This window comes from Phaeoacremonium minimum, assembly GCF_000392275.1.
Source record: "Phaeoacremonium minimum UCRPA7 unplaced genomic scaffold PA7_03_scaffold_184, whole genome shotgun sequence".
In the NCBI taxonomy this organism is placed as follows: domain Eukaryota; kingdom Fungi; phylum Ascomycota; class Sordariomycetes; order Togniniales; family Togniniaceae; genus Phaeoacremonium; species Phaeoacremonium minimum.
The window spans coordinates 2914-17594 of NW_006921091.1; the positions used below are offsets into that span (position 1 = coordinate 2914).

At 52.9% G+C, this 14681-nt stretch overlaps 2 protein-coding genes across 2 annotated transcripts; one reads left to right on the forward strand and one right to left on the reverse strand.

Annotated features, from left to right (window-relative positions):
* Positions 1-4174: 4174 nt before the first annotated feature.
* On the forward strand, positions 4175-5603 carry UCRPA7_2677 (putative c6 finger domain-containing protein; the record flags this gene model as incomplete). Its single annotated transcript, XM_007915283.1, has 3 exons — positions 4175-4245; positions 4299-4876; positions 4930-5603. 3 exons carry the CDS (start codon positions 4175-4177, stop codon positions 5601-5603), a joined length of 1323 nt encoding a protein of 440 aa, XP_007913474.1.
* A 465-nt stretch (positions 5604-6068) lies between these two features.
* Positions 6069-7543, reverse strand: UCRPA7_2678 (putative 2-dehydropantoate 2-reductase protein; the record flags this gene model as incomplete). Its single annotated transcript, XM_007915271.1, has 3 exons — positions 6069-7112; positions 7265-7331; positions 7509-7543. The coding sequence occupies 3 exons, from the start codon at positions 7541-7543 to the stop codon at positions 6069-6071; spliced, it is 1146 nt and encodes a 381-aa protein (XP_007913462.1).
* Positions 7544-14681: the final 7138 nt, after the last annotated feature.

Sequence of the window (14681 nt, forward strand, 5' to 3'; positions counted from 1 at the left end):
AATACAAGAATGGCTACCCCTTTCATTCTCAGTACCTTCTCGCGCCCCGCACGCTTCTTTTTGTATGTGTGCTATGTGATACCTTGATTGGGTGTTGGTCAGCAGTAGGCACTGCTGCCCTTTTTCAGTATGTGAGACTTATTGGTTGACGTGCCATATTTCAGTTGAAAGGCCATGATCTAGCTTAAAATTCATACAGTCGTGTTGAACCCAGTGAATTCGTAGTCATTTGAATCAGATCCTCCGTAGGCTATGATACAAGATGGCTGAGACTACTATGACTTTGCTCAGTAACCTTACATATTTCTACTCCAATGACCCGCACAACTACTGCTGATTATAGTCCTGTATGCTTATGAAACGAAACCGTAGCTGTTTGGTATATGTCACATCGTAAAAGACCAGCCAGAATGGCGGTCCTGCGGATCTATGGTCAAACCGCCTGGCTTGCTACTACACCTTGTACACAAACCCTGGCTCCATCCGGATGAAGGATGGTTTCGTTCCGAATAGTATCTGAGATCTGATCTTTAACCCTCGTAAGAAAGTCGTTCAAAATCATTAGCAGAAGTGGCTTTACGGCTGGAGCATCTCAGGCATCTCTGGTCAGGGGGGCAACCCCTCATTCGTTTAGCCGCGACATTATCGCGATAGCTTTGGACCACTTTCATTTTCACGTGCAATGGCTACCTCTTACATCCTCACAAAAGGTTACTCAAGGTAAATCTATATGATTGGAAATAAAGGCTGGAATACAAGTGATTGGCAATGCAGGCACGAAGAGGCTCAAAGGAGTTGACAATCCCATGTTTTGCCTAACCCAGGCATTTACATGAGAGCCAGTCGGAAAGATGAGACCTGCAATAAAAGAAACTCAATCTGCTAAGGTGGTCAATTGTCATGCAGAATCACCCAATGGTTAGTGCAGCGATCCTCGACTTAAGTCACTTAAGTCCGAGTCTTCACAAGCAGAAGGTTAGGTCTTGACCACCTCTCTCAACATCTGTTCCGACAAGCACATCCGAACACCGGTGCATTCTCCGTCGGTTCAACCCAGCTGGGGGCTTCTCGCATTGGTCTGCCGAAGGTGGTGGCGCTCGCTTCCAGTGACAGCAGACTTTCTTGATAACGTACCTTCGTAGTTCGGAGGCAAATGTGAAGCCAGTCCGTGGCCGGTACTCTTTAGCGAGAGCTAGGGTATATATCAGTAGGCCGCTCTCCTCTCCAAACACGCTTGTGTAATATCTTGTCGGTAGAAGGCTGCCAGAGCCAATGAGGGGCTTCTCCTTGTTGTGTCACTGATTTGATTCATATATAATGCACGTGTGCCAGATCTGATTTCAGATCTCGGAATCAGTGAAACAAATTGCTGCGCTCGCGGCTGTCGTATTCACTAGGGTGCATTCACTTTGGTGAAGGGCAGTTGAGAAACCACTCACAATCCATCATATCCTTGAATGGACTGATACATCACTTGAATCCGCCTTACGCACAACAAGACGGACCGAAAACGCGAGAATCGAGGTTAGAGAGGGAATCAAAACGTTTAGTGGCCACGTGTCGTTGAAAGCATGGGTATGTCATCCTGGTGAGGAAAACTGGTCGGCCCGCGGAGATCGATCTTTAAAGGTGAAAGCCAACAGACACAGGAAAGGCAGTGGTGCGGCTATCTTCCTGTGTACATCGGTGAATGGTCAGCTTGTAGTTTCCGACTGCGCCGCTGAGCGAACACCTAGCGCAATCAATGGCTGAACCTAGCTGCTCGAGACGGCTATTTCTATCGGGAAGAGACACCGTTTGAAGACAAACACCCCAGTCAAGATCTCTCTAGGGCATCGTGATGTACGTGTCTTAGGATCATGCAAAGAGTTCGCCGAGTCATCTCCTGTGGCTTTGGTTTGAACATTGATAGGTACGTCCTCGATGATGTATATCATCAAGTGATTCTGCTCATCTGTCACATTGAAAAGAGTGGCGCCGAGGCAGCAAGCTTTGCGAAATGATGGCATATGGAAAGACCTGAGAAAGGTGGCCAGGTTGGACCTCGGGAAGCTCCAGTCCAAAATGGAGCTATCTCATTGGCTGTCTAGCACTAACATTTTCTCTACCTAGGTAGTGGGGTTCTTGATTCAGGCTCACGGACCTGCTTCCCGCCTCTCCTTCCTTCCCTCTCGCAACAATCTTTTTCCTCTTCCTTTCTTCTCCTCGCCCTTGTGAGATTAGGCACGTGCCGCTTAAGTCACTACATTCACGCCCACTCTCTTCTAACCCTACCTCTTTCTGGACCCTGGTAGCGACTGATAGGCACTGTTAGAATTCCCGCCAAACAGACGTGGTTTGGCCTGGGAAAAAATTTCCTGCCTACATGGCAGCACCGCGCCGTCAAAACCTCCGTTCCCTTCCACTCTCCCATCGGCCGCTGGTTCTTCCTCTTCCGCCACGGAAGCAGCATCATCAATTCTTCCATCGGAGAATCGTCGACCATCCTTCCTACTTTAGAGGTATGTTTTCTGCATCGCGCTTTCTTGGCACTGTCTCCCTCGCTCGATGCCACAACACACGCAGAAATGTCTGCTGTGTGCTTGATGGGCTCTGGCGTCGCGCTGTTTGCGCTTTTTCACATGTCACAATAAAATGTTACTTTACTTTTCTGTCAAATCGAGCAATTCAATTGATTTGATTGATGTTGTGAGCAAGCTGTTACTGACATTTGTCGCATTCAAGAATACATTGTCTGTTTCCATTGAGACCACGCGCTGAGCCTCTCAATCGCATCGCGACGCGACCCAGACGAAGGCATCACCATCTTTCCTGCAAAGGGCCTCCTCTCACGAGAGAAACATAGCTTCATAGCTCGCCAGCATAGTCCACAGAGCGACCTTGTCACTGCATCTACAACGTGAAGCTCAACTTCGTGCTTTCCTCCTGTAACACTCCTTCCACCATTTCTCGGTTCACACCTATTCGTAATACTCAATAAGGCGGGTACTGTTGTCGTGAACATATTGGCGATAGAGCACCGCCTACCCACCGTTGGTATTACCAAGCAGCCTTCAGTCTAGCAGTGTCACCTGGGTTTTGTCTCTATCCGCCTGCAAAGTGCATCTGCCTCTTATTAGAGAATGGAGAAACGCGAGCCCGGCATGGACGGCGAGGAAGTCGTGATGCAGCAATACCCCTCTCCTAACGTGGATGCTCAGGATAGCGGCGTCTACGATCGCGATCAAGACCTTGAGCAGTTGCGTGAGCACCTGCAAGAGCCCCCGACACCACAGCGAGGGATTCAGAGACCATCAGTCAGTGCAGAGGAGCTGCAGCTGGCTGCTCAATTGACCGAGGGTCTGGCAACTCAAGGATTTGGCCCAAGCCTCCCTACCGGGACTACAAACCAAGAGGCGCGCATAGAGCCTCAAGATCCCGAGCTCGAGACTCTTCACAGCCTGCAGAACCAAGATCCGAGCCTACAGCAAGTTATGACCCAGACCGAAACCGCACAACAGAGCTACATCGAGACTCCTACACCACCGACACATCTCCCTCAACATCAACATGTTCAGATAAGCGTGGCACAGACGTATGGTGTCGTTGACAACACACCACCCCGTAAGCGTTCCAAGGTTTCGCGGGCATGTGATGAGTGTCGCCGGAAAAAGGTCAAGTGTGATGCTTCGTCAGAGAATGGAGAAGAGCCATGCTCGAATTGCCGACGGTCTGGTATACGATGCTTGTTCAGTCGCGTCCCTCAGAAGAGAGGTCCCAGCAAAGGGTGGGTTGTCTTGTGAATTATGTCTTTGTGGTGAGTTCGACACTGACATGTCTTACTAGGTATATCAAAGAACTTGCAGACAGAATTCATCACATTGAAGGCAAGTTGGGCGGTCAAAGTGTCAGTGAGGCTCTAGGCCTTGCAGGTCTCCCAAGGCGCGAGTCGTCTGGTGGCTTCTCTCCCGCTATCCCTGGTGATGAGAGTTCGAGGAAACGACCTTTCTCAAGCATTTCGGGGGACGGCTTCAGCACCCCTTCAAACAACAGGCAAACTGCCTGGGGATCTGAACCTCGACCAATTCAACCTTATCAAACCCCCTCGGACCGCTATCGTACCTCATCGTATTCAGCCAACGGCCTAGGTCCCCAACCAATAGCTCCTCGTCCTGATGGTTCCAGACCAGCTGCAATGATGGACGGACTTTCTGCTGATGCCCAGGAAGAGCAAGGGCGAGACGTCGACGATGGTATCTTCCATGGGTAAGCATAGTCGAACACACTTTCATACAGATTTCAGATGCTAATAAAAGTAGATACCTCTCCATCATCCACCACACCTTCCCTCTTCTTCCTGCCGTCAAATCTCGACTTCAAGAGCAACTTGGGCAATGCTCACTCCTTCTACGGGAGGCCTTCATCGAAGCACTCAATGCGACTATGAAATCCTTTGCAGTTCCAAACGCTGAGGGTGACTCCCGTGCAGCGAACCGTCTGCTTGGCGACTGGGAAGCCGAGACAGCAGAGCGCTCTACCGTCTCTGACCTCATTCATCTGCAAACTTTGATCCTAATGATTATTGAGGCTGACAACCACGGCCCAGCTTCCCTCAAAGGACAGCATCCCGGGCCTTCAAAGTCCTCGCTCATTGGTAGAGCTGTTGGTGTTGCATATTCCCTATCCCTGCAGCGCTCTCACATTGATTCGAGCATCGATGTGCAGCCGGAGTTGGACACTGATCACGTTCTGGGGATCAGGGCTTGGTGGATCTTGGTCATTATTGATCGATGGAATGCCATTGGTACTGCGGATCCGATGATGATTCCTAACGACACTGTTACGCTCTCAGCTGGTCTCAAGCTTGTGTTCGGAGAAGCTATTTACCGGTTTATCAGTGAGTATCTTACCGTGGATATGTCTAGAGTTCGCATTCTAACCAACCTTTAGTGCTGTCGTATATTATCGGACACTGGCTGCCAGCTTCCTTGACAGCTCCTGAGAGCCTTGGCCCAGGCAGCGGCGCCGCAGCTTCAGCTGCTTTCAATGTCAACATGGAGATGTGGCGGGCAGACTTCCCCCCTGACATCACTCCTGCCGACTTCCCGGTTGTGCATCTAGCATACTGGCACTGCAGGCTTCTGGCTTATCTCTTCATGCCGTCAGCTCTCGCCACGGATATTGTTTGGGCTTCGAAGGAATTAGTCCGACTACTGGTGGAGAATCCCTCATTACTGAGTCCATTGAGTCACCATTTCACGTGCCTGGCATCTCTCTCGCTCCTGGAATTGACCAAGGTGGAAAAGACCCGGGAAGAGGCCACCCAACTGCTTAAGCAGATTCTTGAGTCTCACATTGCGCCTTCTTCTTGGGATAGCTCCATCCGGGACAAGATCGCCGAGACGGTTCGACCTTCGACAAGTTCCGGCGCCGAGGTTCAAGGTCTCCAGCACCTGGCAGATCTTGCCGCTGCTACTGAGGTTTCTACAGGCGCCGCCCCAGAGATCAAGACGGACGATGTCCCTAAGTTCCGCACCAGCGATACTTATGATGACTTGGGCTTTGACCCTCGTCCTATGCTACGTGCGGGCTATTTGAACGCGTTGAACCTTTCCACCTCATAGTATGAGGGTCAGAGAACATACGAGCCCGCCAAGTACGAAGAAGAGGAGGCGGAGGAGGAGGAGTATTTAGATCCCGTCGAGCGGCTGTTGGTTCAGGTACTGAGCCGCAGACCTGAACCGCAAGCGTTCTATTACTAACCTAATTCCAGACATGACCGTAGCTTGTGTCAATGCGGCCGCGGCGATCAAGACATCGATGAACGGTGCTCTTTGTAAACTTATAATGTACTGTACAATATTGGGCGAGAAGGAGAGCCACTTTAGCTTATAGCAGATAGGGGCTACATCAAGAGCAGCTGGAAGCTTCTAGCTCACGGGATTGCGAATGGTCTTTTTGCCAGAAGCAGTCCGCTTCCTACTTTTACACAAGGGGGAATAGCTGTAAAATAGACTCATCTATCAAAGCCCTTCCGCAGATGCTTTCTATATATGTAACAAAATGACTTAGTACAAATGTTTGCCCACCTAGAGCTTCCCCTTGTTCTTCTGCTGCCTTTCCTCCCGCGTCCGCTGCGCACTACTCAGTAGGGCATACAGGCTCTGCATGCGCGGCAGCTCGACGCCCTTGGCGCGGGCGATGCGCACCGGGTTCCCGAGGATGACCTCGATCTCGAGCGGGCTGCCGCGCTCCCAGTCGAGCAGCATGCTGGGCTTGCTGCCGACGTTGCGCTCGGTGCTGGCGAGGATCTTGTCCGGGGGCGCGAGGTCGGCGGGGAAGGGGCGGCCCAGGACGCGCGGCGCGGCGTCCCAGATCTCGGCCATGATGCCGCGCAGGTGGCGGCGCAGCTCCGGGTCGCGCACCATGTCGGCGTTGCCGCGGCCGCCCGACAGCACGGCCGACGGGTTCATGGCCGCGTTGATGGTCAGCTTGTGCCAGCGCACCGTCTGCAGGCCGACCTCGTCGGACGCCTCGATGTCCCTGATCCCGCCCAGCGCCGTCCACCACGCCGTGAGCTGCTCGACGGCCGCCGTGCCGCGCCGCTCGAGCTCCGCGCGCGCGCGGTCCTGGAAGTCGCTGTCCGAGGCGCTGCCCGTCTCGTCCTCGTCGGTCGACGCCGAGTCCGTGTACGGGCCCAGGTGCATCCGCGTCCAGCGGTTCTGGCGCACCGTGCCGGGGGAGATCTGCTCGGCGCTGACGACCGTGACGGCACTTACTATGGGCGTCGTTGGGTAACGCTTGCGGTAAGGGGCTTCGACGCCGACGCCGTTCTGGATCAGCACAATGACGGACGAGGGCCCGACCAGCGGGGCGATCAGGGCAGCGTCGTCGCCGCGGTCGGGCAGGGCCTTGGTAGTAACGATGATGAAGTCCCACTGACGCGGCCCAGGCGATGATGATGATGAGCCATTGCCAGAGGGCTTGACGGCGGCGGCTGCCACTGATGGGAAGACGGCGTGCGGTGTGAAGGTGTAGTCACCGAAGGTGCGGGTCTGCAGCTTCACGCCGCCGGCTGAGAGTTGCGGGTAGTTTGACCTTGCGATCAGGGAGGTGTGAATGTTGTGCTGAGGCTAAAGGGGCTGCATGTCAGCAAGATCATGTTCAAACGATGTAGAGTTGAACATCTCCAGGCTCAACCCCCTTAAGCCGATTCGACCCGAATACCCAGACTGAAGGCCACGCAGGTTGGCAAAGGGGCGGTCGGCTTAGAGACTTCACTTACATGATGTAGTCTTGAGGCGTAGAAGCAGCCTACGGCCCCTGCCCCGACAAAGACAATGTGTACCGGCCTATGAGTGTGATGCTGATCAGCCGATCCGTCCATGACACCAGCATGTCCCTACTTAGACTTTCCAAGATGAGGCCACGATGCGTGCCTGGCAGGGCAAGTCCACCCGTAAGGGGACCAATGCGGGGAGCACAGGGGAAACGGGCTCAGTGGGGAATGGCATCAGCGAGCGACCTACCTGTCAGGATGCGTCGGATCTACGGACGGAGCCATGTTGTCGGTATTCGGCGGCTGGCACCGTTGAGACAGCAAGGCGGTCGCCGGAATGGATAGCCTCGGATGAACCCGGCGTGCGGAGCGGTGCGGCGCGGGTGGAAAAGGGATAGACAATACTGATACTGTGGTGGACAAGAGGACAAGAGGGGGGAGAGAGGCAGAAGGAATTGGATGTCAGATCACCACCTCCGCCCTAGTCCTCCTGCATGCATCCACGATGGATCTGCCTCCCAAAGCCGAGCCGTCGCTCTCGTGGCCCGACGGCGTAACGCGCGCCAATTGGGATGGACTGCAACCTTTGCGCAGTTCCCAGGACAGGCAGGTGCACGCGGATGCTCCCGGACGACTCTGAGACTTGGGAGTGTGAAGCGTGCGTGGAGAGAAGAGAGTACGCCGGTGTTGAAAGCCAGTAAGTAGGTGAGGTGATACGATACCATACAATTCAGTGGTGCGCTGGCGTGTCTGTGGTGCAGTACCCGAGCTTGTCCCGCCGCGGGGTCTACCTACCTTAGGTAGCTCGAGGGTAGGACGGTAGGTAGCCGGGGTGGTGGAGCGAGCCACCCGAGGTCCCCCAGAGCATACCGCGACTTAAGCCGGTCTACCTACGAACTGACGACATGATAAAAAAGGTACAGTATATACTTGGGTGCGCGGCAAGGGGCGGGCCAACTGCCGGCTCTCGATCCTCAATCAACTCCAAGCTGCCGTCACCTACCTACCTAGCTAACAGTAGCTAAGCCAGGTAAGGTAGGTAGGTAGGTAATAAACACGCTCTATTGAAGAAGAAGAAGAAGAAGAAGAAGAAGAAGATAGGCCGTAGACTAAACTAGTCGCTTGAACTTGACAGCCATGTTGACAAGATGAAATGCTGGGGCAACGATGGCTGGAGGTTGGATGAACAAACAGCTGCTCTCTCAACTCTGGATGGAGGAGGTGTGTACTTGACAGAGCTGCTTTGAGGTCGTCGCATGATATCAAAGATACCCAAGCTCTCCTCAACCGTTGAATTCATATTAGTCCCACCTAGATTGGAATCTCTACCTGTGAGCGCCCAGCCTTGGAGGGATGAATATGCCCAAGTGTCTCTACTGGTTCAGAAGTATGTGATGCACAGCTTCCATCCCAGAAGAGGTCACAGTTACCAGTGCCAGCACCGGCACGGTCTTTTCGATCGGCCACTATTTCCATCTGTCCATCTGCATGACGGCAGAGGCTATCTACTGTAGGGCATCCTTGATAACAGGATTTTCCCACGAGTTTTCAATCTCCGGCCGGTCCCCAACACAGCTTAGTTTAGACCTGGGCCGCCTCCGTACGGCACGCCTCGTCGGCCGTCGATTGCTGCATTCGGGCCTAGTCCGGATGTCGCCCAGACCTCCGGAGAAAGGCGCCATGCCCATGGCATGGCACACCTCTAGTGTAGGGATGACGATGACGTCTCTACAGCTAGACCCCTCTCCTCTCCCAGCTATCTTCATCACGGTCGTTTGGACCGCTTCCCACGGGACACCAAAGCATGCCAATCACCAAGCCTAGAGCCCTCGTTAGTGCCCGCCAGGCGGAGATGGTGGCTTGCGGCGAGGGTAAGTTTGTGGTGGTTGATGGGATGAACCATCGACCTATCTGCAAGGAGGTTTGAGAACACACACACACCACATGGTGTACACACGCCCTAAAACGCAAGATTGGTTGGGGCCAAACGTCAAATGGCTGGTCCATCGCGCAATGCGATGCAACACTACCGCAGCCATATCTTTCTTCCCATGCGTGTAGTTTGCTGTTCCGCCCTTTCTTATCGTGTGCCGTCGCCAATCTACCTTAGTGTCGATCGAGTCCCGTTATCTCTTTCCCCCAATCTCGATTACCTTTCTTTATCTCCGCCCTCTCTTTTTTTTTTTCCAGATATCTCGCCTTCCTCCGACATTGTCGATGATATCATGTCCCAGATCTCCGGGATTGTCCATGCGGCAGTGGCCCGCAACGGCCTGTCTCAGAGCCATTAGGTATCACCGGGTGATGGATATGTGTATTACCGGATAAGACATTTCCTGGTTCTCATTACATGTTCTTCAATGGTAAACAACACTCAACCTCAAATTTGAGATAAGAGGTGAGAGAAGTGTCTCCCTCAATATACACAGCTGGCACATTTGCCTTCCGCACCACCACGGCGCCGGGTGTGTTCCCCGACTAACTATACTCTAACCAGAGAATTGGTGGTGCAAGACTGCTAGAGATAACTCTACGAGGACATGAATGATTTCCAAATGAACCGTTGTACATGAGACCATTTCACCCAGACAATCAATGATGGTCAATGAACATGGCTGCAAATCTTCACAAACGTCATGGAAGTCATATCGCATTAGGACTTGAATTCATCATGCATCATTACTAGATAAAGCCAACTGGAAAGAAGCTAAGCGTATGGCTATTGTGCTGCTAATTAGCTCTTCCTAAAGAGGCTCAAGGACAGCACTATGCCCGCAGCACATCAGAGCTAGGTATCTAGGAGATAAAAAACATCCCTTGGAATAGGTCATACTAGAACTCAAACGCAAAGCATAGGTATAGATGTAACCACAACTGATTCCCGGATTCTCCAGGAGCATCAAGACGAACTCTCAAAGCCGGGCGCCCAGCAACGGGTTGTATCAATCTATGCCAGAAGCGAAAACATCCACATCGATGGAGAAACGACTGTGGATGCCGATAAACACGTGCGAGACGTGTTAGCTGGCAAGACTTACCTTCTCATTTAGATTTTCATTCGTCCAACCTGGAGGCTGAAGCCGAGAAGCCCGTCATCTGTGGTACCTCTCGATTCAGAACAGATCGACAATGGTAGCCTCTGCTCCAGAAATCATTGATCGTTATGTTGGTCACCTGAACAGTGCCATCCAGACTGGCACAGCAGAGCTGCAATGTTCCTGAGAATATACAGTAGAGGATCATCAGAACAAGTAGAAAGAAGCGATGATCGGCATCACAACGATGTGTTGTCCCTTGACGTGTCATAGGGCAATACGACAATGAAAACTCTTCAGGTCACTTGAACTGAAAGAGCAATACCGCTGGATAGGAAGGCTGAAACTCCATGGTCAGGCACAACGCCTCATCTGTAGGCGCCAACCCCACGTAAGACACTACTGGATGTTTCGACGGTGAGCATTCATGCTAGCCGTCTTGAGCATGATGATGACGCTCTGGATGAGGTGTGAAAGACATGCTGTGCCTCGACAAGACTGCATCAGAAACTGCAAGGCTGTTCGTTGGCGACTAGTCTTGTCTCATCTCCAGCAATATGCGGACATGCCGTGCCCCAATGTAACACCGAAGCCGGTGAGCTTGTTCAGCTGCAGTGCAGAATCGCCCGATTCACGGAAGGCCGCGTCTATCGTTTGATGGAGATCTGATAGACGTGACTGAGAGGCGCAATTTGATTTTGTCAAGTGTGGGGGTCGCAGGACGCGGGATGCTAACAATGTAGGAGGCGTCGAAGGAAAAAATCTTCACTTGACAACTGTAGCCAATCACTGAGCTTGGAGCTGGCCCCAGTTCTCTCATCTTTCATGCAGCACCGAACTGGCGAGCTTTTGGAGCTCTGCAGGTGTGTACCTCAGGGAGGTCCTCGACGCAAGGCAGGGACCTCGCCATTTCCGAAGACCACTGAAAAGTCAGGTCATTGGACCGTGACCCCACCAACTCTTCCTCTTCGAGGAAGAAAAAGCAATAAGGCTACGAATGATAGCAGACGCATGAGATAGACGAGCGCGAAGCACGACATGTATGCGTGCACACCATCTGCTGGATCTCAAAATTGATGACCGACAGCTGCGTACGACCATGTGGATGTCAGAGTTTGACCTCGAGGTGATACAGGCGCGGCTTTGGGTCTGTACCGGCAGCAAGATGATGCAGAGGTCCGCTCTCGGGCGACGAGTTATATAGACTCGGGGGACGTTACATGCTTCGTGCGAAGTTGGAGGAGCCGTCATTGCTTGGTTGTGAATGCTTGTACATCTTCACAGCACTTCTCGAGATGAGATATCGATAGTGGCAGAGTTGCTCGACGCATGGATGGCCCATGCGTCGCCTCAGCGAAGTTCAGCTACTGCAAAGAGACCAGAAGGATGGCATGGAAGGATTCAGACAAGTTTCTAGAAGATCGAATAGAAGCCTGCTGGAAGGAATCACGACGTAGTGCCTTAATTGTTCCGTCAAATTTTCGAATGGCCAGCGAATTAGAAGCTGGAATGGCTGGTGTTGCCCGCCTTGTGCCGCCACCAGCCCGGGAACAACCAAGTGAGACTTGAAACCGGAACAGCTCGTACAGGTACTTCGTGGCGGCTTGGGAGACTACCCCAGTAAATAAGCACACCTGTCGAGGCCCGTGCCGAAGACTGGCCTCTCCCAATTGAATTTCTGAACATGATGAACGTGAGACTCATTGCCGACGAAGGAGCAGCCAGACCGCTTGTTAACAGCCGTAGACTCGTCATGGTGCGACTATCTCGTGCGATCTTCAACGGTATGGCGACAGTGGCCAACCGGCCGCGCGGAAGTTGGGATAGACGAAGACATCTCCTATAGGACCTTCAGTGGTGCAATGAGTGTTACAGATGGCCGCGAGGTCAGCGTCTTTCCAGAACAGGTTCGTTCGCCAGCTCCAGCCACCTGTATCGGTCGTGTGATGGATGGTGGTTAGGCTAGTGAGGGACAGGGTCTGACGGGTAAAAATCATCTGACACCGAATCTTACTCGCTGTGATGACATATACGCAGCACATGTAAGCCTCTCAGTGAACATGATACGGACGACTGGAGCGCATTGAATGTGGTAATAGGGGATTGTTGCACCGCAAACAAGGCCTGGCCTAGGAGACCATGATTGAAAACGGCGTCTGCACTTCTGTACTGCTGACAGAATATATGAGAACTGACAGAGGACAACGAAGCCGGTCGACCGCTCTCTAATTCCGGTGTCTCGGAATCACGATTCATGGAAGGTGTCAGGTAGCATGTGCCCGAGTCTCCAATCCTGGTCCAGCCATCCCTTGGAGACTAGAGCCTGTGAGTTGAAGGGCACACCGTGCTGTGTCGTGTTGTCCTCTCCTATGCTGCGTTACCGAGATGTAAAACTCGGCCAAATGCCCATCACCAGTCGAGACTATTGTGATGCCAAGTCAGGCTTGAAATCCGATACTTGACTTATGACCTAAGCTTGGCCTCAATTCGAAGCCAATGCCAAGTACCATAGAACTAGTGACGAGTGTGGCAGCTGGGCAATTGACGCGCACCGAGGCACTCAGACCGAAGTCCATTTTGGTTGTAGGGCAGTTCCAAGCATGTAGTAGGCTGCTGCATGGTCCTTGCCAAGCAGCCATGCTCGCGGACGAGAGGAGGCATACGTCTGACCCTATAGGTAGGGTCTGGAGAACCTGACGGGTAGAGTGAAGCTGCAAGCATCATGCCAGTCTCAGGACAAGTCTTCGGGAATTGACGGCTGTGAGGAGAAATTGAAAGGGTGGTGTGCGGAGAGGCTTGCGCTTGGAACTGGAGGAGGACGCGGGGATCGCTGAGTCTAGCGGGAGGCTCGATGGAGGTGGCCCATCAAGGCAGTTCCCAAATTTGGGGGATCGAGTGGTAAAAGAGCAGGTGGACATGACCGGGCGTGGGGAAGGCCCATGCTGAAGGTGTACGGTACCGTAAGGTAGGGGAGGTGAGATAAGTGGGTGAAACCGAAGCCAGGATGCAAGACAGAATGCCTGAGGTGAGATCAAACTTGGTCTACGGGAGCTGCCGTTCACAAGAATTCGAGAGACGCAGTGTTTATTTGGCAACTCCTTAAAGGTAACGCAGAAGCCTCAGCTCCAAAGATTGACTAAGCCCACTTGGAGATGACTGAGCTGTGACGATCTGAGACGCATCAGGCAGCTCGACTCGAGAACGGCCGCAGCAATGGATGGTTTTTGAGGTTGGGGGTTTCGGGCGTGCTGCTGACTCTGACATGACGTTGTTGTTGATGTTGACATTGACTCCGTGCAGGGTAAAGGCAGGATAGCGGGAGCCGTCTTAGGGTGTTGTGTTCTGCAATGTGCAAAATGCTGTTGCTGTTGCAGATGCGAAGCCAGAGAGACGTGAAAATTTTGCTCTGCAGGTGTTGGGGGACGGGAAAATTCAATTGGGCTGGAAGGGAAAGCACGATCCAATTGCTATACATCCATCCGGTACCCTCATCTCCTTCCTCCAATTTCATTGCATCGGCTCTACTGTGCAGCAAGTACAATACAGTGGGGGAGGGGCCGCTGGACGACCTCGGGACAGGCAGGACCATAGATCGTTCCTTCATGCGCCGGAATGTAGAGTACACAATACTATGCACCTGCACTACTCGAGTAGGGTACGATGCACCTACTGTAGTATGCAGCATCCTTTTACACCTGGGCAGCAAGCAAGGGAAGGAACGAGGTTGGAGGCACTGCCCTGGCCTGCAATCGAGATTGGTGACTGCTTGCCTTGACGACTTGCGATTCACCAATTGCTCTCCCATGCAGCTCATCGTTTTCTCCATCTCATCCCGCCCTTGGACTGGGCCCCCCGCAGCCATTGTTAGCCATCGCTCCTCAGGTCCACGTCCGCCCTGCGTCAACAGGAGCTGGGCGAGGCGCAACGGACAGGAGAAACAAGGCACTCGGGGCCAATTGTACGAGGGCTGCGGCACAACCTCGCAGGCAGTCCCGCGGGGGGCTCTGGTACTAATGGGGATCGGTCCAGCGGTCAGTTTTCTCCTTCTGGCGACCTGCACACGGGCTGCTGCGTCCAACGCAATCAGAGACATACCCACGGCGGATGGCTATCCATCGACCATTGACTAGCATGGGATTCATCTCAAGGACAAATAGAGAGGGCCACAGGCTGAGGTTTGTCTCCATTCTTCTAGGCAGAGAGACGTAATTCTTGCCCTTCCCGAGATTCCTTCACCATGAATGACATGCCAAATTTGGTAACGGCGACGTTGCAGCAGGTAAGCTTGGTTCCCAGAAGATCCGCTCGCTCAAACTGAATGAAGCAGCCTGTAACGCCTACATTTGGGTGGAGCAATGTGTTCTATTTGCGGTATTCTGGCTGTAGAC